The sequence below is a fragment of the Periplaneta americana genome, chromosome 2 (assembly GCF_040183065.1).
Source record: "Periplaneta americana isolate PAMFEO1 chromosome 2, P.americana_PAMFEO1_priV1, whole genome shotgun sequence".
Taxonomy (NCBI): Eukaryota; Metazoa; Arthropoda; class Insecta; order Blattodea; family Blattidae; genus Periplaneta; species Periplaneta americana.
The window spans coordinates 20,644,418-20,668,954 of record NC_091118.1 but is presented as its reverse complement, the minus strand read 5'-3'; the positions used below and the strand labels follow the sequence as shown (position 1 = coordinate 20,668,954).

The window sequence follows — 24,537 nt, the reverse complement described above, 5'->3', positions numbered from 1 at the left end:
CCGAGTTCTTTAAAAGCCAGTAAGTCAGTCTGTCAGCAAGCATCAGTGAAGATTTAATGTTTTTGTAAAGACTGAAGGAGAAGTATTCACTACTGTAGTTCCCATTAGCCATTTTTTTTTCTGTTTTGTGTTTATTCAGACATCGTTTCAGCGTCGTTAAAGGCAGGGCTTGTTAATGCACGACTGGAGTGCAAAGTTCTGTTGTAATGGCGCTTCCAGTGTACAACATAGTCTGTGTGTTACAAAGTTCATGCGTGTTTTGTTACCGTTTAAAGTTGCGTATATTCAACAATTCAATAACTTTAAACACAAAGAAAGAACACAGTCACATTTGTGTTACAAAAATTGAAATATATCCCTGCAAGTCCACACCTGTGGAGTAACGGTCAGCGCGTCTGGCCGCGAAACCAGGTGGCCCGGGTTCGAATCCCGGTCGGGGCAAGTTACCTGGTTGAGGTTTTTTCCGGGGTCTTCCCTCAACCCAATACGAGTAAATGCTGGGTAACTTTCGGTGCTGGACCCCGGACTTATTTCACCGACATTATCACCTTCATACCATTCAGACGCTAAATAACCTAGATGTTGATACAGCGTCGTAAAATAACCCAGTAAAAAAAATAAAATATCCGTGCACACTGTCTGTCTCTCAATATTAACAAAACAATCGTCAAGCCTATATCCATTTCTTTGAATAAAATATGACTTCTCCCATGTAAAGATATTTTCATAACTTCAAATATCGGGAATTGTTCATATATTAATCTGTGCCTATATCTTAAAATTCTCATATATTGTGAACAAGTGAAATATTTAGGTATAATAATAATAATAATAATAATAATAATAATAATAATAATAATAATAATAATAATAATAATAATAATCAATCTTCTTAATGTATCCAGCTGTTTGCTGACAACATAAAGTCCACTATAGTCCACTGTAGTCTATTCAGTTGTTGTTTTTCACGAGAAATGAGGGGTATTTTGATCGTTGTTCATTATAGATGCTTGTTGCTACTAGCCAGAGTTGGGGTGTAGTCAATATATACTGCAGGGCTGTGTCTTCTGCAACTGGTACTGATGATTTTAATTTACTTCTTTTGTGGTTTATGGATGGACAGTAGAGAAGAATGTGTTCCAGATCTTCATCATGATTATTACACCACAGACAAGTAGAATTATCAGAAATGTGAAATAGGGTGTAGGTACAACTGAGTGACAATGTGACCTGTTCTGGCTGTTGTTAAAAATGTTTGAACATGTCTGGGCAAGTTTTTGTACATTTCCAGGTCATTTGGTTTCTTTTGTATAGACTGTAAAAAGTTTTCCTTTGTCAGAAGAGAGTCAATTATTGTTGATCCATTTGTTTGTAAAATGAGACTTTACTGAAGCAAAAGCACTGGACAGAGATATCACTTGAAGAGGTCTTGGTTGCAAATATGTTGCCTGTTTTGCAATATTGTCGACTTTCTCGCTTCCAGGTATACCACAATGACTAGGTATCCATTGAAATGTTATTTCCTTTTAGAGTTCTTTTAGTTTAGTTGTTTCTGAATTGGAATAATTCTATTTGCTTATAGGTTTGGTACATATTTAATTATATAATATTAATAATAATAATAATAATAATGATAATAATTCTTTATTTATACTGGCAGATTTAAGGCCATAGGGTCTTCTCTTACACTCTACCAGGTCACAAAGTATACAAGCAGTTAAAATTTAACAAAAAGTTAAAGTACAGAATATTAACATATTACAAAAAAAATAATAATAGCATAATAAAATCGACACTAAACAAAATGAAAATAATACCATAATAGAAAAAAAAGAAAGTAAAATACATTGGAATATAGTAAACGCAACTCATTCGGTACAAATGGTTAATATGGAAAACGTAAGGAAGAATATAACAAAATGGAATGTAATAAAATAATAATGAAAAAGAAAAGGAATACGAAAATTAAATAAAATCCACAGTAAAAAGGCTATGATAATATATTCATCGGTTGATAAAGAGAACAAAAAGGGGAAAGGAAAGAAAGAAATATATAGTCTATATTTTTACAAAACTATCGCAGAGAAAAGGGCTTATAACTGAAAGGAATCTGAATTGAAAAAATGAAATTTTAATTTATTTTTGAAACTAGACAATGTCCGACAGTCTCTGACAAAACATATGTATAGTAGAGGACCTTATCACATACTGTGGCTATATCACCAATGGGTATGAAGGGTGAAGATAGGTTTTAGTCTGAGATGAACTTCCGTGTCCGTACATTCGTATAATATTAACCATCATGAAACAAACTCTCTTTCTGATAGCTCTTTCTCTCTCGCATAACTCACATGCCAGGTCTTGCCTCTTGATCTGTATATTATATTTGCTCTAAATTAAGAAAATTGATATGAACCTCCTAAGTCCTGATAGTATGGTATATTTTTATTTTAGTAGGTTATTTTACGACGCTTTATCAACAGCTTAGGTTATTTAGCGTCTGAATGAGATGAAAGTGATAATGCCGTTGAAATGAGTCCGGGGTCCAGCACCGAAAGTTACCCAGCATTTGCTCATATTGGGTTGAGGGAAAACCCTGGAAAAAACCTCAACCAAGTAACTTGTCCTGACCGGGAATCGAACCCGGGCCACCTGCTTTCGCTGCCAGACGCGCTAACCGTTACTCCACAGGTGTGGACAGTATGGTATACTATACCATACTTCATACATGATTATGATATAAGATGTATGTGCAGAGACCCGAAGTATAGTATAATATACCTGCATTTTTGTGTCCTAACTGTAACCTGCAGAATTTTTTCAGCATATTTCCTCATGTCAATTACTTTCTTTGAAGTGTAGAATTATACTGAACTTTAAAAATAAAACGACAGATGTCTCAGGACTCAGGAGGATAAATTACCTGCTACAATCCCATCTACATAGCCTACAATATAGTGCGGTCTATTTACGTAGCTTTAGCCCAATCGGTTATTCAGTATGGAATAATGGGTTGGGAAGGGATAAGAAAATCTCTTCTTGTCCCCTTGAATCAACTTAATGAGGGAATAATTAAAATTTGTTTAAATAAGAATTAAGATTATCCAACAAATCTCATACATATAGATTTCAAAGTTTTAGACACAATAAAATAATTACGAATACTATACATTATTAGGAGTAGGTAGATCTGAGAATAGAGAATAAAATAGATAAATAGATAAAGCGAAAGGTTTGGAAGTAAATCCAGAAAAGACAAATTATATGATTATGTCTCGTGACCAGAATATTGTACGAAATGGAAATATAATTTATCCTTCGAAGAGGTGGAAAAATTCAAATATATTGGAGCAACAGTAACAAATATAAATGACACTCGGGAGGAAATTAAACGGAGAATAAATATGGTAAATGCCTGTTATTATTCGGTTGAGAAGCTTTTGTCATCTAGTCTGCTGTCAAAAAATGTGAAAGTTAGAATTTATAAAACAGTTATATTACCGGTTGTTCTGTATGGCTGTGAAACTTGGACTCTAACTTTGAGAAAGGAACAAAGGGTAAAGGTGTTTGAGAATAAGGTTCTTAGGAAAGTATTTGGGGCTAAGAGGGATGAAGTTACAGGAGAATGGAGAAAGTTACATAACACAACTGCACGCATTGTATTCTTCACCTGACATAATTAGGAACATTAAATCCAGACGTTTGAGATGGGCAGGGCATGTAGCACGTATGGGCGAACCCGGAAATGCATATAGAATGTTAGTTGGGAGGCTGGAGGAAAAAAGACCTTTGGGGAGACCAAGACGTAGGTGGGAGGATAGTATTAAAATGGATTTGATGGAGGTGGGATATGATGATAGAGAATGGATTAATCTTGCACAGGATAGGGACCAAAGGCGGGCTTATGCGAGGGCGGCAATGAACCGGCGGCTTCCTTAAAAGTAATTTGTAAGTAAGGAAGTAAGTATTATTATTATTATTATTATTATTATTATTATTGTTAACAATACACTCATTAAAATAACATTATTATGCAATATCATAAGAGAATTGTGCACGCTAAAGCTCTCGCTCGCAGTAGAAAGACGCGGGAGAAGTGCAGGCGATGTTGTGCAGTCTGCCGGCATCCGTGTGTAGTGCCACGCAGTGTTCGTTGGCCCCCACATCTGGTTCGCCATTATCCCAGACGCTGAAGCCTGTCGCTGACAGCGGTTGCTCTAGAACACACGAAAATAACTCAGGAGACATACACAGGCAATATATTAGTAAGTCACATTGTCAAACAAGTTTATAATGTTATAGTAGTAGTAGTTTTATTTTGCCTGGCAGAGTTAAGGCCATAAGGCCTTCTCTTCCACTCAACCAGGTTTCATTAATATACAGGAAATATAAAATTAGATTACAAAACAACACAAAAGATGATACCTTAGAAATTACATAAAATATAGTAAAAATTACAAATAGTTAAGATCAGTTACATAATATAAAATTACAAATAGTCAAGTTCGCTTGCATAATATAGGGACAATATAAAATAAAGTAGAAAATTACATATAATCATTATCAGTTACATAACATAGGGGGAACACACACATACACACACATAATTTATAAGACCTAAAATGCTCGAGATAAATTCGACGATTAATTCACTTGAGATATAGTATACAGTTAATATACTAATAGGAGAATACATGTGGGTTACAAGACATAAAATGTTGATTAGCAAAATCGTACTAAATGGCATACAAATACAAATGATTAGGTAATATATTAAGATAATAAAAAAAAGGAAAAGAAAAAAAAAGAGAGAGGAGAAAAAAATAACAACTTGGTCATTTAAGACTATTTAGAAACTTCCGCAAGAGTCTAGTTCTGTTCAATAAAAACATTTCTAAGTAGAGTGTACTTAAAAGATTTCAGACTCCGACTGCTCCTGATTTCCTGTGACAAGGAATTTCAGGAACGGGCTGTGTGTATTGTGAAGGAATCAGAGTAGAGAGATGTTTGTTGGAATGGAATTGATAGAACAAGGTTATGCTGTGAACGTGTATCACGATTGTGGTGGGATGTTATAGGCTGTTTTATGACACGAGTCAATGTGTAGGGAACGTACGAAGTGAGTTTTCCTATTTTGACGGGTGCAATAACTGAATAGCTAAGCGGAAAAACGTTGCAAGTGTCGAATTAAAATTTTACGAGAACAAATAGAAATACTTCATGTAAAAATTTCCCCACAACCTCCTACATTCATTTTTAACCAACAGAGGTCAATAAAATGTAAAATATAGTACTTGCAATGTGTTTATATTGAAACATTGCAAGAGGGAATAAAAATGTCGTTTGCAACGTTTTTCCGCTTAGCTATTTAACTGTATAACATAATAAACATGTTTCATAGTACGTTATGTTATTTTTTGTACGTCATTATAAAACAATACAATTTGCATAGGCCTACTATGATTCATCACCGCCTCAATCACCAATATCATAAACAGTAATCAAAATTTAAAATCAGTCTTACAAGGACACACGGCAATAAAACTAGAAACTCAACAACAGTAAAAATGGCTACTAATATATCTACAGGTCCTAAACACGCGATATGACAACAAATGTTTAAAGCGTGTGTAAATAAACGTAACAAATAAAAACAATTAGCAAAGAAATAACATTAAATTTGTAATGATGGGCAGTTTGATATCATGGTTTATGAAGAAAGGGGTTGCTATGACAACAGTGATGTATTAAATATTATTGCACAGCAAATCGCTTCATAAAATTAACTTTATCGCACAAGTTATGCCGTCATAATAGAAGTCGTGACGTTTCAGTTGCTATGGTAATTATTTTACGGCTCTGGTGCAATAATATGGCATATTATGAACGATTTTCACTAACGATAAAGACTGTTTATACTCGAGAGTCAAATGGTTAAAACGTTATGGAAATTTCAACATCTGTTACTTACTTGAACAATTGCAGTGAGTTACGTCACACTGTTCTGACATCACTTACTTAGCAACGGTTCGGATTCTTGCATTGTTCTGGTGTTTGCTAGAGGGATAGGCAGAGCTGTGTTTTATGGTGATAATGTTCTTGAAGTTGCGAATGTTGTAATTATACAAGCAAATTTTACACTGAAATTATAAACGGTAGGCCTACCTATGGAAATTTGAAATCACCTCGAGATATAGAAGTTCGACTTACTTTTATTTTCAAATAATAGCTATATTGAAGTGAAAACAACCAAAATATATAATAACATTTTCTTCTCTCGTGGAAGATCTTCATTAAAGCTTGTGAACTTTCTTAAAATATTTTTATTTCATTTTTAACAACAACAAAATGTCGTAGCAAAACTCGAAGGCCCAGGTCAAAAGGGGAACAACTGAAACTTAAAAATTTTGAGAAACCTGAATTTTAAATATACAGGGTGTTTCAAAAATACGGGGCATAATTTCAGGTATGTATTTCCCACATGTAGACAATCAAAATAGTTCATTACAACATGTGTCCGGAAATGTTTTATTTCCGAGTTATGGCCTTCACAACATTGAAATTCACCGGAACCATACCTCATGTTTTAGAAGACACTCCACTGATCAATCGTCAACACATTCACTTCTTGCATGATGGCGCTCCTGCACACTTCAGTCATACGGCTCGCCGGTACTTGGATCGAAGGTTTCCTGATCGATGGATAGGTAGAAGTGGCCCAATTGCTTGGCCTCCACGCTCATCTGATCTGAACCCTCTCGATTTCTACTTGTGGGGCCATTTAAAATCATTGGTTTATTCGTGTCCGGTGCCTGATTTGGAATCCCTTCGGAAACGAATTGTGGCATGTTCTGAGGACATACGCAATACTCCTGGAGTTTGGGATCGTGTTCGCAGGTCAATGAGACATCGATGTGAGGTCTGTATTCAAGCAGGAGGTGAACATTTTGAACATCTTCTGTAATGACAACGACCTGCGGAAAGGAAAACGTTCCGGTGAATTTCAATGTTGTGAAGGCCATAAGTCGGAAATGAAGCATTTCCGGACACATGTTGTAATGAACTATTTTGATTGTCTACATGTGGGAAATACATACCTGAAATTATGCCTCGTATTTTTGAAACACCCTGTATATTATTTTACTTTAATGTACCGAAGTACATATATTTTCATGCAGATAGTCACTCATAACGAGTGCACCTCAGCACATGTGTGGATTTCAGTCCTACGTTCATAGACATCTATGACGTAGTGCAGAGGGCGGCCACTAGAGGGAACCCAAGAGTTGGAACTTAAACTGAGACTATTCTGTCCGACACCGGGATGGGTATCCGGTGTGGCTTAGTGGATAAAGCATCAGCACGTAGAGCTGAAAACCCGGGTTCAAATCCCGGTGCCGGAGAGAATTTTTCTCCGTTCCATTACTCTTTCATCTGAATTTTAAAGCTTTATGTCCCGTATTGTCACTGGGGACGAATCGTGGTGTCACCATTTTGAACCGGAGGCCAAATGGGAGAGCCAACAATGGAAACACATGGATTCTCCCCCTACCGAAAAAGTCCAAAGCAGTAAACATAAGTTCCGGTAAAGACTTGTTGGCATACTTCTTCGATTCTAGGAGTCCTCTGCTTGTTGAAATTCTCGAGTATGGGGCCTCAATCAGTGCACAGCGTTATGAAGAAACTTTACAGAAACTGAGCCACGCCTTTAAGTCAAAACGCCCTGGAATTCTATCGAACGGCGTTATCCTTCTTCATGATAATGCCCGCCCACATTGTGCCAACTCCGTGAGGAATACCATTCAGAGATTAGGTTGGTAAACGCTTCAACACACACCCCTACAGCCCAGACCTCTCCCCATTCGATCTTAACATTTTTGGAGAGTTGAAGAAAGACATTCGTGGACTTCGTTTTGTATCGGACGAAGACGTATGTTTAACTGTATAAACAAATGGTTCGGTAGGCAGCCCACAAGCTTTTTCTTGTCTCCCAGTGGGATAAATGTACAGGGACATCATTTTATTTTTACTAACATTTCTAATATTAACCTGGCTATACCTTTGGCTTAAAGGTTGTGAACCGGAAACACCGTTTGCTACCCCCTTCCACGACTGGAGTTCGATGATACTAGCGTAAGATACAAACAAATCACTTTACTAGGTATAGGAGGGATGAAAAGTAGTTCATCCATTTACGTAAAGTAGAAAATATCGCGTACCAGAACAATGGAAGGAGTCCATAATTGTACCTATTTTTAAAAAGGGGGACAAAACCAACTGTGGTAACTTTCGAGGAATATCACTTTTGTTGACGTCGTACAAAATTTTGTCCAATATTCTTTTGAGAAGATTAACTCCGTACGTAGATGAAATTATTGGGGATCATCAGTGCGGTTTTCGGCGTAATAGATCGACTATTGATCAGATTTTTTGTATTCAACAGATAATGGAGAAAAAAATGGGAGTATAAGGGTGCAGTACATCAGTTATTCATAGATTTTAAAAAGGCATATGACTCGGTTAAGAGGGAAGTATTATATGATATTCTTATTGAATTTGGTATTCCCAAGAAACTAGTTCGATTAATTAAAATGTGTCTGAGTGAAACATACAGCAGAGTCCGTATAAGTCAGTTTCTATCTGATGCTTTTCCAATTCATTGCGGGCTAAAGCAGGGAGATGCACTATCACCTTTACTTTTTAACTTCGCTCTAGTATATGCCATTAGGAAAGTTCAGGATAACAGGCAGGGTTTGGAATTGAACGGGTTACATCAGCTTCTTGTCTATGCAGATGACGTGAATATGTTAGGAGAAAATACACAAACGATTAGGGAAAACACGGAAATTTTACTTGAAGCAAGTAAAGCGATCGGTTTGGAAGTAAATCCCGAAAAGACCAAGTATATCATTATGTCTCGTGACCACAATATTGTACGAAATGGAATATAAAAATTGGAGATTTATCCTTCGAAGAGGTGTAAAAATTCAAATATCTTGGAGCAACAGTAACAAATATAAATGACACTCGGGAGGAAATTAAACGCAGAATAAATATGGGAAATGCGTGTTATTATTCGGTTGAGAAGCTCTTATCATCCAGTCTGCTGTCCAAAAATCTGAAAGTTAGAATTTATAAAACAGTTATATTACCGGTTCTTCAGTATGGTTGTGAAACTTGGACTCTCACTCTGAGAGAGGAACATAGGTTAAGGGTGTTTGAGAATAAGGTGCTTAGGAAAATATTTGGGGCTAAGCGGGATGAAGTTACAGGAGAATGGAGAAAGTTACACAACACAGAACTGCACGCATTGTATTCTTCACCTAACATAATTAGGAATTTAAAATCCAGACGTTTGAGATGGGCAGGGCATGTAGCACGTATGGGCGAATCCAGAAATGCATATAGAGTGTTAGTTGGGAGACCGGAGGGAAAAAGACCTTTAGGGAGGCCGAGGCGTAGATGGGAGGATAATATTAAAATGGATTTGAGGGAGGTGGGATATGATGATAGAGACTGGATTAATCTTGCACAGGATAGGGACCGCTGGCGGGCTTATGTGAGGGCGGCAATGAACCTTCGGGGTCCTTAAAAGCCATTTGTAAGTAAGTAAGAAAATATCGCGATTTTGAGTTTGATAATTTTCATTAGGTTTTTCTTTAATCAAAATACAGTACAGTATTAAAAATATGTGTTCTTACTCACGAACTGAGCTGTCCGTTCGGACGTATTAATTATGCAGTGTATATTATACTGTCTACAGCACATTAGGTACAATATAGAGAATGAAGTTAAATTGAAAAGTAATCATAATATGGATATTTAAATACATATTTGAAAATGGTGACCTTTCATTTCGATACAGGTTTCAGTTCTTTTTTGCATATTATCGCACATAGACTATTATACCTAATTCCAATGACCAGTTTCGTCCTTCGTACTAGTAACTCATGTTGAAATAATTCCGTACCTACTCTATAAAAGAGTACCTTAGGTACTGTAAATTAAATCTTCACTTCTGCCCGATCCAAAAAGATAAAATTATTCAGACATGCTATCTACTGTCCATCCAAGTGGTTTTGTCGCAGGGTCGTAGAAAGGGGGGAAATCACATGACAATTAATTAATTAACGAGGCCTTTTTATTTAAGTTATTTTAAACAGTTATATAATATTACGTAGACGTCCAATTCCTAACAGAAATTAATGTTTTCAGAAAAGAGCTAAGACAGCCCAGCCACAAAGGGACGGCCAGAAGTGAGTGGGAGAAACCGGGATGCGACATAGGCAATCGGACGACAGTACCTGTGCGAGAATATGATTCAATATTGAAAGCGAACATATTTCTGGAACGTACTATACCCACTAACTCAGTACTGTTTGTGTTTACTATGACCGTAAGGCGACTTTGACTGTATTCGCTTGGTTTTGTATGGAGTACGGTTGGAAGTTTACTAGTAGAGGGGGTGAGAGTGAAGTACATTAAAAAACTCAGGTACAATAAAAATTGAAGTAAAAATAAAATGATGTCCCTGTATAAACAATGTTGAGACGGTGTCGGGTGGAGTTCCCGGGTAGCTCAGTTGGCAGAACACTGGTACGTTCAATCAGAGGTCCCGGGATCGATACCCGGCCCCGGAACAATTTATCCCTTGAAATTATTTAAATCTGCTTTACAGGAAGCTTTACCTGAAAGACTAGATTTGCATAATATATACGTCACTGTGTACGTTAACAGAAAACCACAATTCCAAGTCACACAGAGATTGTGTGCACTCGATGTGGGTCTCTGGCGTTTCGTCAGCCCACGCGAGTTGTGTGGATATAAAGGGAAAAGTTGAGACGGTGTCGGGTGGAGTTCCCGGGTAGCGCAGTTGGCAGAGCGCTGGTACGTTCAACCAGAGGTCCCGGGATCTATACCCGGCCCCGGAACAATTTTTCCCTTGAAATTATTCAATCTGCTTTACAGGAAGCTTTACCTGAAAGACTAGATTTGCATAATATATACGTCACTGTGTACGTTAACAGAAAACCACAATTCCAAGTCACATAGAGATTGCGTGCACTCGATGTGGGTCTCTGGCGTTTCGTCAGCCCACGCGAGTTGTGTGGATATAAAGGGAAAAGTTGAGACGGTGTCGGGTAGAGTTCCCGGGTAGCTCAGTTGGTAGAGCGCTGGTACGTTCAACCAGAGGTCCCGGGATCGATACCCGGCCTCGGAACAATTTTTCCCTTGAAATTATTCAAATCTGCTTTACAGGAAGCTTTACCTGAAGACTAGATTTGCAAATGTATAAACAGTTTCGGAAATTACTTTTGAAGTAATAAATGTTCTATTATACTTTTGGCATCTGACCCGTTTTCATTTGACTGCCCCTCATACACTTTGTGCTTCGTGTAATGATAAATTGGGAATCAATAATGCAGCTTACATCGGAAGAAAAATAGACAGTCTCCTCCAACACACAGCCCTGGACAATTGCTTGGAGTGGAAGTAAGATTGGATGGTGATTGGGACTTGAAGTCAAGAAATATGAGATGTGATTTGTTTACTTTCAGTACCCTTTGGCCTTATGGGGTAGGCAATTATAATCACTCACCGAATATGGTGACCCATGTGTTAGCATGCTGAAGGTCGCTGATCCCTGTGTAGACGTGGTAGTCCGCCCAGTTGCCATAGAGCTTTGGGAGTCTTGCCCTCAACTCCTGGACTATCTCAACTTCTTTCTTGGAGTTAACGATTCCCAGGTGAGCTCCTTCTGCTTCACATATCAGTTTAGCTTCGTTCCATGTCTTTTTGACGTTATGCAACTTGAAGTATCCCAGCTTGGGCAGCAGAACGTAGCCAGGACGAGGAGGTTCTGAAATGTTGACAAAATCAGCGATCACACAATGTTACTTATAGGACATTATTTGTATGTATTTATTCACACTGCAATGGGTATATACCCGGTGGCAATGGTAACTAATTAATATCCTAAATTAAATGAAGCATTATCACTTAAAATAACATTTAAAATAAATCTAATTTGTATCTTAAATCTAAGTTCGAACTAAAATCCACGAGTATGATATGGTCATATCTGCACAAATACCTTTCCACATTACACTCATTTCGCTGTCAACTCACTCACTGCACTGGAACTACGACACATTTCACTGATTCTATCCTGATTTCACTAACACTTCAAAAACATTTCACTGTTCAAATACTTTGCACTGCCACTATAAACTATAAAGCTTCCCTGACAGGAACACGTTTCACTGACACAACACACTTCACTGACACGACATAATTCTTCACTGATACAACACTTCAATAACAAAATATCATTTACATCCTTTACATACTGTGTATAATTATCGTCTATTAGTAAAGTCCTTAAGCCTATTTTTAAATACGTTTTTGGTTGTTGGTAAAGCCTTTAGTAAGTCTGCAGGTAAAGCATTCCAGTCCCTGATAGTACGATTGAGAAAAGAAAACTTTCCAGTGTCCGTCCTCTGTCTTCTTTCCCTCAGTTTATATGAGTGGTCGTTCCTTGAAGAGTATTTGGTCCCGTCAATAATATCCGGACGGATATTTTGATCCTGTAGAAAAAAATCCTCGATATTTAGTCCTGGACATAATGTCTGGCTAGACATTTTTATAAAAAGTCCAGGATATTTCGTTCCGTCCATACCTGTGGAGTAACGGTCAGCGCGTCTGGCTGCGAAACCAGATGGCCCGGGTCCGAATCCCGGTCGGGGCAAGTTATCTGGTTGAGGTTTTTTCCGGGGTTTTCCCTCAACCCAATACGAGCAAATGCTGGGTAACTTTCGGTGCTGGACCCCGGACTCATTTCACCGGCATTATCACCTTCATATCATTCAGACGCTAAATAACCGAGATGTTGATACAGCGTCGTAAAATAACCCAATAAAATAAAAAAAAATAAATATTTCGTTCCGTCAGTAATATCCGATTTGACATTTTTTAAGTTGTTTATTTAACGACGCTGCATCAACTACGAGGTAATTTAGCGTTGGTGATAGCGAGATGGTATTTGGCGAGATGAGGCCGAGGATTCGCCATAGATTACCTGGCATTCACGTTACGGTTGGGGAAAACCTCGGAAAAACCCAATCAGGTAATCAGCCCAAGCGGGGATCGAACCCACGCCCGAGCGCAACTTCAGACCTGCAGGCAAGCGCCTTAACCAGACTGAGCCACGCCGGTGGCTTCGGACATTTGGCCCTGTAGAAAAAGTTCTGGATATTTGGTCCTAGTCATAATGTTCATGGGATAGAATTATGTAGAATTAATGTGAAAAATTATCTAGTTAGAGTCGTCAACTTCTTTTAGAACATGTTATTCGCTATTGTTGTGGCGTTATCCTCCAGTAAGCTGTCTTCTTGGATAATACTATTTTTGAAGGAGTAAAATCCTTCAGGTACTTGGGATCAATAGTAAACGACGAAAACAATATCGAGGAAGAAATAAACAATAGAATTGTTATGGCAAATAAAGCATACTTTGCAAATCTCAACCTATTCAAAAGCAAATACGCATCTAAACTAGCAAAATTAAGACTATATTTAACAGTAATAAGACCAATTGTAACATATGCAAGTGAAACCTGGACCCTAACTGAATTGTCTAAGCAAAAGCTCCTGGTTTTTGAAAGGAAAATATTACGAAGGATATTTGGCCCAATAATAGATGCAAACGATGAGTGGAGAATTAGAAATAATATAGAGTTAAATATTTTAATACAAAACCAACACATAGTAAACTATATCAAAGCGCAAAGGATGGCATGGTTTGGCCATATCGATCGTATGGACGAAGGAAAAACAGTTAAGAAAATATATAAATGGAGCCCAATCAATAAAACAGCAAAAGGAAGACCAAAAAGTAGATGGAAGGAAAACATAACCAACGATTTGAAAACAATGAATGTAAAGAATTGGCCAAATCTTGTTCATAACAGAAAAGAATGGCGTCAATTAATTGAGAAGGTCAAAACTTCGACGAAGTTGTAGCACCTACTGAAGAAGAAGAAGCTGCCTTCTTGACATTCCCCGTCACGACTGAATATGTCAGACTTTAAAAATTAAACTCCCTGTAGGAACTCATCGGCAACCCTGTGATTGTTGTTAACGCGTTCGCTAGCCACTCACTTCTCAAGAAGTTAACATTCTCAATAAGATATTAGTTGTATCAGAAACATTAACATATGAGCCATTGAGAGCAGAAGTGGTGTAAGTCAAAAATGGGTAATGAGGTTTAAAGTAAACATTCTTTAAAATACAGCGCAAAGTAGCAATTAATATTCAATTTATTTAAACTATTAGTAGTCAGTGGATAGCTCGAAGGACATATTAATTGCTACTTTGCTCTGTATTTTACAGAATTTTTACTTTAAACCACATTACCCAGTTTTGACTTACACCACTTTTGCTCTGAACGGCTCATTTATTATATTATAGTTCACAGACAAAGTACATCCAAGTAATCATTTAAACCCATACAATACACACTGTATATAAAATGGATAATGAGGGTTAAAGTAAACATTCTGTAAAATAAGCGCAAAGTAGCAATTAATGTTCAATTTATTTAAATTATTAGTAGTCAATAGATAGCATGAAGGACATGTTAATTGCTATTTTGCGCTGTATCTTACAGAATGTTTACTTTAAACCTCATTACCCAATTTTGACTTACACCACTTCTGCTCTCAACAGCTCATATATCAAAATTTGTTCGTAATGACCTGGCCTATAGGCTAACTGGTGTGAATTTATGTAACATGTTTTCTTCTATTCTGTATATACGGGGTGGACAACATAAAACTGGCCCGTGGAAAATATATATGAAATATATGAATTTATATGTATAAGACTGACGCGAAAATGACCCCGACAATGCAGAAAACCGTGATTTCTTCTGTGATGTTCATTAACAAAGGTCAGTCTTAAATAGTCTTATAACTATAAATATATATAAATGTAAATATTACAGATTTCCGGGCTAATTTTATTTTGCTCGCCCTGTACGTATAGGCCTAATGATGATGCGAATAATGATTATGATGGTGGTGGTGATGATGATGATGATGATGATGATGATTCAAATGTGAGGCGAAATGGATCATCTTTATTCTGATTTCATTCACTACTGCAGTTCGTTTAAAACAGCGTATTGTTACAAACCTCGTGCCTCAGATGGCCCCACGTCGCTCTCACAGGTGGCATCGTGGTCAATATTGACTTCCCAGGAACGTTTCTTGGTGATTTCTTCTTCCGAACCTTCCTCCAGTTTTACCTGTGTAAAAATTCAACTTCTTCCAAATGACACTTATTTATTAATTAAATAATCCACGCATTTCGAAAGAATTCTGGTAGGCTATCATATCATTCCGCTTGTCATTTATTCTTTCCAACTACTATTCCAAAGATTTGCAAAAATAAAATCATTCTCAGTGTACCAACATAAGAACGTATTTTCTTTAATTTACAAAAGAAAAAAAAAATTATAATAACAAAAAATCATATATCTGTCTTCATTTATATCTTATGCTTAAAACTAGCACATTAAATGTTTTCTATACTATTACTGATATCGACGAACTATTCTCGCTAGGGCACATAAGATCTCACAAATCTATCGTATAGGAAAACATATAAAAATAATATTTTCAGCACAAAGTTTTAGATTTTTATTGAGTCAATACCCGTAAGTGTGGCAGAAATTAAACTAAGTAAATAATAATAATAATAATAATAATAATAATAATAATAATAATAATAATAATAATAATGACGTTTACCGCATGTTTGTAACATTAGTAGTTAAGGATATATCGCTTTTAAACTTCTATCCTTTTTCCTTCAGGTTGTTAAGATCAAAGTTATTATTTGTGGTAATTGGTAAAAAAAAAAAACAAAAAAGTAATCAGAACTAAATAGAACATTAATTAGTTCTGATTAAATTTTTACTTATTTTCTTAACTAAAATAACATAAACACAGAAACGATAGATAACATCTTTATCATATTCTCATCTCAAAACAAATATGGTTTTTATTTGTCGTGTATGGCTTTCCGCTGTCTACGAGGTATATAGGCCTATCTCACTGGCATCCAATCAGAATATTCTATTGGAACGTTCAGCGCTATCGGTGGCCGGACAACAAAACAACGGCCTCACTTTCACCCCTCCTGCTGTATGATACAAGATAAAACAATAACAGAAAGTGGTGGTGTTATTTTGTTTACTGAAATAACAAAAACAATAGAAAGTGATAGCGATGTTCTTATGTTGTTATTTTGTTTACTGCTCGTTTCATTTTTATTGAAGAAAGATGTGGTGCATATTTAGAAAATATGATATTTACCAATGCTAAAAGGTTAAGATAGTTTTGAATAATTCATTAATAAGAAGAAAGATTGAAAAACAGCTGCTGATCCTTATTTAACTCCCATATTGCTGTCCACTTATTTTTAATGCTTTATAAAGATGTTAATAATTAGTCTACGTATTTGGATATACGAAAACATATGCAGCATAGTAAAGATACGCATCTCTCGATTTTTTTAGGCAATCGGCATTAATAACAGTAGGGATGCCAGTCCTATATTCTTGCGCCTTTATCCCTAAGGAAATATCCTGGAATTCATTTATATTAGAGGTAGAGGGTTAGTAGGCCTCATTACGGTATTGTGGCCAGAAGTCAATAGAGAAAATCCATGGCTCCGTCAGGAATCGAACCCGCAAACTTTCCGTTTGCAGCTCAATGCCGCTTTCTACTTTTTACGTACCTTCATTTTTAAATCGGCTAGAAGTGGTTTCATTTCACCACGCCTCATAGTTTGTTATTGTGGTCAATCTGTTAAGTGATACCATTTGTGAACACACCTTGGCTATGAAGTGCCCAGTCTTATTACGCCTGCTGAGGATCGTGATCTTCAGATCTTGAGGAGACGAGCTGCAGTCTGTGGAGTTGGTGGCGAAGGAGGTGCCAGAAAGCAGCAGACTGTAGAACAGCACTAGCCAACGTGATGTTCCCATAGTGACGAGTCTGTAACTGACAGAAGAATAAAGAATAAATAAATAAGGGGAATTTCATAATTATGATTCGAATTCTTACGTAGGGTGATCAGACTAACATATTATTAGGAAATATATACACTACCCAGGGAAACATTTTGAGATCCGAAGGAGTTGTTGATAACCCATAAATTTCTTGCTGACTAAAGGGAACTACATTTGAGAAATCTCCTGGAACGATGTAACATGAATTTTTCCGATAAGACTATAAAAGATTGAAACAAAGATGGTGTGTACTTTATTCTTCTTCTTCGTTTGATTGTTATTATTATTATTATTATTATTATTATTATTATTATTATTATTATTATTATTATAGTCCTACATTTAAATATTTTACAAAAATTTCATTACATCACTTGCATCTAATTACTTTTTATATTTATGTTCTTGAAGACGAGTCCAAAATACAAAACATAAATGAAATCTTTTAGTATAGCCCAAGAACATATGCCTAAATAAGAAGGTGAACATTGTTTTCTGAATTTAAAAAAAAGTCCCTTTAATACTTTTATAATCCCAGAGCTGTTGTATAAATAGATTCAAGTGAATAATTTTATAGGGATTTACGTAAAACAGGTTGGTTGTATAGCTTATTAAATTTATCACTTTATATTTGTATTTATGTAAAGCTTGTCTTTTATTTTTACTTTTGTAACGCTTTCTTAGTCTTAAGTGACTTGCCGTAGAAACTAGAGAGATTTACAATTAACAACTCACAATTAAGACTATTGCTGTATTAGTTTTTATTTATTACAGTAATATCACTCTATAAATAATTTCTTTCTTTCGCCTCACCAAAGGTCTCGTACCCTTAGGTCTTCCAACTAATACTCTATATGCATTTCTACATTCACCCACACGTGCTACATGCCCTGCCCGTCTCTAATGTTCCTAATTATGGTAGGTGAAGAATACAATGCGTGCAGTTTTGCGTTGTCTTTCTCCATTCTCCTGTAACTTCATCCCTCTTAGTCCCAAATATTTTCCTAAGCACTTTATTCTCGAACACTCTTAACCTATGTTCCTCTCTCAAAGTGAGAGTCCAAGTTTCACAACCAAACAGAACAACCGGTAATATAACTATTAATTATTAAGTCTAGCTTCCAGGTTTTTTGACAGCTGAGTCCACACCTGTGGAATAACGGTTAGCCTGTCTGGCCGCGAAACCAGATGGCCCGGGTTCGATTCCCGGTCGGGGCAAGTTACCTGGTTGAGGTTTTTTCCGGGTTTTTCCTCAAACCAATATGAGCAAATGCTGGGTAACTTTCGGTGCTGGACCCCAGACTCATTTCACCGGCATTATCACTTTCACCTCATTCAGACGCTAAATAACCTGAGATGTTGATACAGCGTCGTAAAATAACCTACTCGAGAGCAGACTGGATGGCAAAAGCTTCTTAACTGAATTATAGCAGGCATTTCCCATATTTATTCTGCGTTTAATTTTCCTCGAGTGTCATTTGTATTTGTTACTGTTGCTTCGAAGTACTTGAATTTTTCCACCTTTTCAAACGATAAATTTACAATTTTTATATTTTCATTTCGTACTATGTTCTGGTCACGAGACATAATCATATACTTTGTTTTTTCTGGGTTTACTTCCAAACCTATCTTTGTATTTGTATCAAGTAAAATCCCCGTGTTTTCCTAATCGTTTGTGGATTTTCTCCTAACATATTGTGACAGTGACGTGAGATTCGAACTCACGACCAGCGTCCCGCAAGAAAGCAGATCGCGCGGAGCACGGAGGGACGGCGCGCGACGGAGAGTAGTGGGGAAAGGGGCCTACACGCGAGGGGAGGCTGCGCGCGCAGCTGCTACTTAACGCAGTGAATGGGGAACGGACTTTCCCGACTATTCCAGAAGTGCGTCGTAGTGGAGATATCCAGATAATTCTCTACACACCTGTAGAAATTTCTCGCAACTGTGATTTTGCTATAAAAGAAGAAGCGCCAGCGAACTCGAGCAGTTTTTTTTTTTCAGTTATTCAGTCAGTGAGTAAGCCAGAGTAAGCAAGCCTTGTGTACCGGAGTTCGACTCGAGTGTGCGTCCGCAACTGTATCAGCATCCGAAGGCCTGAGTTCGAGTGCAGTGGACCGCAGTTGGAGGGACCTGAGTTCGAGTGCAGTGGACCGCAGTTGGAGGGACCTGAGTTCGAGTACAGTGAACTGTCTCTGAAGATCTGTGGTTCGAGATACTGTGAGATACTCGAGTGACTGAGCTAGAAGAACTGAGAACTAACAGTTCTGATTTGTAAATAGTACTTTGTAAATATTAGTTAAGATTAACAATATTCACGTCATCCGCATAAACAAGCAGCTGATGTAACCCGTTCAATTCCAAACCCTACCTGTTTTCCTGGATTTTCCTAATGGTAGTCCTATGTCAAAACCATGGAAATCATCTGATATTTCTCGCTATCTGTATCCTTTAGCACATACTGATAGCACATACAACTTTCATTATTTACTTCCATGTTGTTTTACGGTCTAGATATTAATGTAATAACTATGTAAGCAGTTGTATTTAATTAGAATTGGAGTCTGGCTGGGCGGACGAGAAGGCCTACTGGCCTTAGCTCTGCCAGATTAAATAAATGAATTATTATTATTATTATTATTATTATTATTATTATTATTATTATTATTATTATTGTTGTTGTTGTGAAGAAAATCTTGCAATATCTATCAGAGAAATAGCTGTACTCAGACAGACAGACAGACAGAGAGAGAGAGAGAGAGAGAGACCTACTCGTATGATTAACACCATTTCTATGGTAAAACTTATTTCTGCGAGAATCATAATTAATTGTAGCATCGCTATTTACAAGATATAGGCCCTAAATAAAAGGAAGTACCATATCATGCAACTGATAACTTTTCACTTACCTCGGTTCCTGAAGCTTCGCTGTTGATAAAGGCAATCTCCAGGCTCTGACACGGCGAGTGTGGAAGGCCACTTCTTTATATACTTACTGACGTGTCTCTCTTATGGGGATTATCTTCCATAACGTCACGCTTAAAGCAGCTTATTTTTGTTTTCCTTAAAATGCTAATGTGTGGAAGGAAATCAAGAAGAGTTCACACAGCTGCAAGTGTGTTACACATGCCAAAGATATACAGGGTGTTCCGAAACTATTCGTTCAAAATAATACAGGAGGTAGAGAACATCAAAACAAATATATTTTGTAATGGTACATATGGTCCCTGAAGGCAATTTCTGATCCTAGAGACGATTTACACAGAAGGTAGTTTAGCATGCTAATTACATCAGTGGCATTCACAGGAACTGCTCGAATTCGCGACCATTAGCCCGTATGCACGCTGTACATCGTCGGACCATTGATTGTCGTGTCCGCTCGAAGATACCTGTAATATCCGCAATGGCATCAGCAGCGACAGTAATTCTAGCGACGAGGTCTTCTTCTGTTTCCACAAAGGTTTCATACACCAGCTGCTTCATATGCCCCCAGACGAAGAAATCCAGACACGTGAGGTCAGGTGACCTGGGTGGCCAGGCCACGGGGCCACCTCGGTCGATCCATCGATTCCCAAATGTGGCTCTCAGATGATTCCTCACAGCAATGCTGAAATGGGCTGGCGCCCCATCGTGCTGGAAGTACATCCTTTGTCTAACATTCAAAGATACATCCTCCAGCAGTTCCGGCAACACATGTTCCAGGAAGTAGCGATATGTCCGTCCGTTGAGGCGAAATGGAAGAATGTATGGTCCAATCAACCTATCACTAGGCGGTGCTGCTTTCGAATGGATCGATATGTTTCCAAGCAGACCTCAGAGACAACCAACTGTACACAGAGCAGTTTTGAATGTCAGTACTCATTCCCAGTCAGCGACACCGTCACAACAGCTTACGTCAGCATCACTAACATAATTATCCATAACATTCCAAGTTGACTTCAGAGACCATATATTCCATATCGAAATATATTTGTTTTCATGTTCTCTACCTTCTGTATTAATTTGAACGAATAGTTTCGGAACTCCCTGTATAGAACATTCAAGAATAGGCCTAATCTTGCTTGAATTAAGAAGGTGACAATTTTTAGCATACGCCTTGAGTACTGTACCTTTGAACGGTTATCCAGGAACGCTGTGGTTGGTTGCTTTTTTTGCATAATTTTTTGGTACATGGATTGATTTGTTACTTGTTTCATTTGCGCAAAGGTACAAATTGGCAGAAGTTTTTCCCATTCATAGTACGCCAAAGATTCATCCCTTAAAAGGGCTCGCATTGAACACCTTCTATCCTGTGTGATGAAGTATCCTAATTATTTCTTAGAGCCTTATTGTTAAAAAATTTGGATTCTCTTCAGTAATTATAAGCAATAATCTCTGGTAGAACTTTTATAAATAATACATGTTTTCACCATCATTATACTTCCTCGATCACCAGATTAATATATCATCATAGCTTATTTTTTATTGTGTTCTTATTATTGTCATTAATTATTGTATTCCATTTCTGTATTTATCATTATGTTTTCTCTCTTACACTCTTTTTACTGATTTACTTATGTTGTATCCAATCTGTAGAAGTGTAGGCTACTTTAATTTTTCTATTGTGCTACTATTTTATTTTTGTACTCAATTTTGTTATATGTTACTGTTTGTGTTTTTTTTTCACTTTTCTTTAATTTCGCTGCTTGACTGTCTTATATTGATTGTGTATTTGTGGCCTCGTGGAGTGTAAGAGAAGGCCTTATTCTTTAACTCCGCCAGTATAAGCAAATAAATAAATCAATCAATCAATCAATCAATCAATGAATGAATAAATAAGTAAATAAATAAGGGAATAAGTAAATAAATAAATAAATAAATAAGTAAACGAACGAACTAACAAACAAACAATTACATAATCAAATAAATAAATAAATACATAAATACATAAATGAATGAATGAATAAATAAATAAATAAATAATTAAATAAATAAGTAAATAAGGGAATAAGTAAATAAATAAATAAACGAACGAACAAACAAACAAACAAACAATTATATAATCAAATAAATAAATGAGTAAATAAATAAGGGAATAAGTAAATAAATAAATGAATAAATAAATAAACGAACAAACGAAAAAACAAACAAACAGACAAACAAACAAACAAATAAACAAACAAACAATTAAATAATCAAATAAATAAATAATTAAATAAATAAATAAGTAAATAAGGGAATAAGTAAATAAATAAATAAACGAACGAACAAACGAAAAAACGAACGAACAAACAAACAAACAAACAATTACATAATCAAATAAATAAATAAATGAGTAAATAAATAAGAGAATAAGTAAATAAATAAATGAATAAATAAATAAACGAACAAACGAAAAAACAAACAAACAGACAAACAAACAAACAAATAAACAAACAAACAATTAAATAAATAAATAAATAATTAAATAAGTAAATAAGTAAGTAAATAAGGGAATAAGTAAATAAATAAATAAATAAATAAATAAATGAAATCCGTGGAAAATCACAGGCATGATAGCCAAAGAAAAATGCGCTTGTAAAAGATTTTCATCTTGACCCACCTAGAATATTTAATCGATTTGTTATGTGTAATCTAATGTTAATCACCATCCTATTGAAGCTCCACACTTAAAAAATATATGCCTATATATTGTAAACATTTGTAGGAGTAGGGCTATGAGAAATTATTAAGATTTTTAAGTTTAACATAATGTTTTATTTCCTTTAAATTCATACAGAATGTCTGTAAGTTACATAGGAATTAAAGTTATTTTATTGCGGATATATTTCAAACACTAGGTCTAACATCATCATCATCATCATCATCATCATCATCATCATCATGACTCGTTTCGACTTCAGTCATCCAGAAGTCTCTTCAGATTTCTCCTACCCTGTATTCTCTATATGAGAATTAACTGTAGAATTCTATTTCTGTCCATTCTCCGTACATGTTGGATCCACTGAGTTTTGTATTTATTAATCTTTGCCAAAAGAGTTAATTACATTTGTAATCGTGTCATGTGTATCTCCATTTTTATGAAGGAAATATGTTAGATGTTGTTTTAATAAAATATCTCATGTCTGTGATTCTTAATTCAAGCCATTAGATCAAGTCCATTTACGATAAGTTTTTTTAGAAAAATTAATAAAATATCTCATGTCTGTGATTCTTAATTCAAGCCATTAGATCAAGTCCATTTACGATAAGTTATTTTAGAAAAATTAATAAAATATCTCATGTCTGTGATTCTTAGTTGAAGCAATTAGATCAAGTCCATTTACGATAAGTTTTTTAGAAAAAATGCAAAAAAACCTATTACTTTCTTACATAATTATTATCTTTTCATGTAATTTTTTCTGGTTGAATTCGAGAAAAAAAAAACATAGTAGTAGGACTACATTCAATTTTCAAAATCATAACACTTGTGGAAGTATCTAAAAATTAATTTCAGATTTGCAAAAATTGAATGGTTATTTCAAATAGGCCTACTTGTCAGAATTATGATTTTTTTGACAAATTGTCCTAATATGCATACATGTTTATGTAAGTTTCATCTGAATAATAATAATAATAATAATAATAATAATAATAATAATAATAATAATAGTAGGCCTACTTGTAGGTAATTTTTAAATTCGATTTTCTAATGTGTTTCCCTACTCAACTTCCTAGCTCTCTGTATCAATCTCACTATTTGTGCCATTTTATTCACCAGATGTTAGGCGATAAGAAAATAATAATAATAATAATAATAATAATAATAATAATAATAATAATAATAATAGGCCTACTTGTAGGTAATTTTTAAATTCGATTTTCTAATGTGTTTCCCTACTCAACTTCCTAGCTCTCTGTATCAATCTCACTATTTGTGCCATTTTATTCACCAGATGTTAGGCGATAAGAAAATAATAATAATAATAATAATAATAATAATAATAATAATAATAATAATAATAATAATAATAGTAGGCCTACTTGTAGGTAATTTTTAAATTCGATTTTCTAATGTGTTTCCCTACTCAACTTCCTAGCTCTCTGTAACACTCTCACTATTTTTGCCATTTTATTCACCAGATGTTAGGCGATAAGAAAATAATAATAATAATAATAATAATAATAATAATAATAATAATGTTTTTTATTAATAACGTACAGTAGTACATAGCAGGAGACATATCTGCATGTCACGAAACGACATATTCCCTACAAAGCCTTTATGCCAAAGCTCTTCCTTCTCGTTACAGGGACCGAGCTTCGAATCTATATAAAATACACGCGTGTAAACAGCGTACACAATGATTCACGAGCCAATCAGAGGTGGGACTTCGTCCCTGAACAGCGACCAATTTCTGTGTCAAACGGTGCACAGATTCTTTTTGCAAACTTTCCTCTAACAGAAAAATTCGCTGCACTTTATATTAAAATTAATTTTATTCA

At 35.8% G+C, this 24,537-nt stretch overlaps 2 protein-coding genes across 3 annotated transcripts in view; one reads left to right on the top strand and one right to left on the bottom strand.

Moving 5' to 3' along the window:
* The window catches only part of LOC138715593 (uncharacterized), a 131,024-nt gene that overhangs the window by 78,918 nt on the left and 27,569 nt on the right, over positions 1 to 24,537 (top strand). The gene's annotated exons all lie outside the window — the stretch shown is intronic.
* LOC138715585 (hemolymph lipopolysaccharide-binding protein-like) lies at positions 1,623 to 20,046 on the bottom strand. Its single transcript, XM_069848664.1, has 5 exons — positions 19,983 to 20,046; positions 16,900 to 17,068; positions 15,195 to 15,306; positions 11,600 to 11,860; positions 1,623 to 4,217 (listed from the first exon to the last, which is right to left on the bottom strand). Exons 2-5 carry the CDS (start codon positions 17,050 to 17,052, stop codon positions 4,060 to 4,062), a joined length of 684 nt encoding a protein of 227 aa, XP_069704765.1. The 5' UTR covers positions 17,053 to 17,068; positions 19,983 to 20,046; the 3' UTR covers positions 1,623 to 4,059.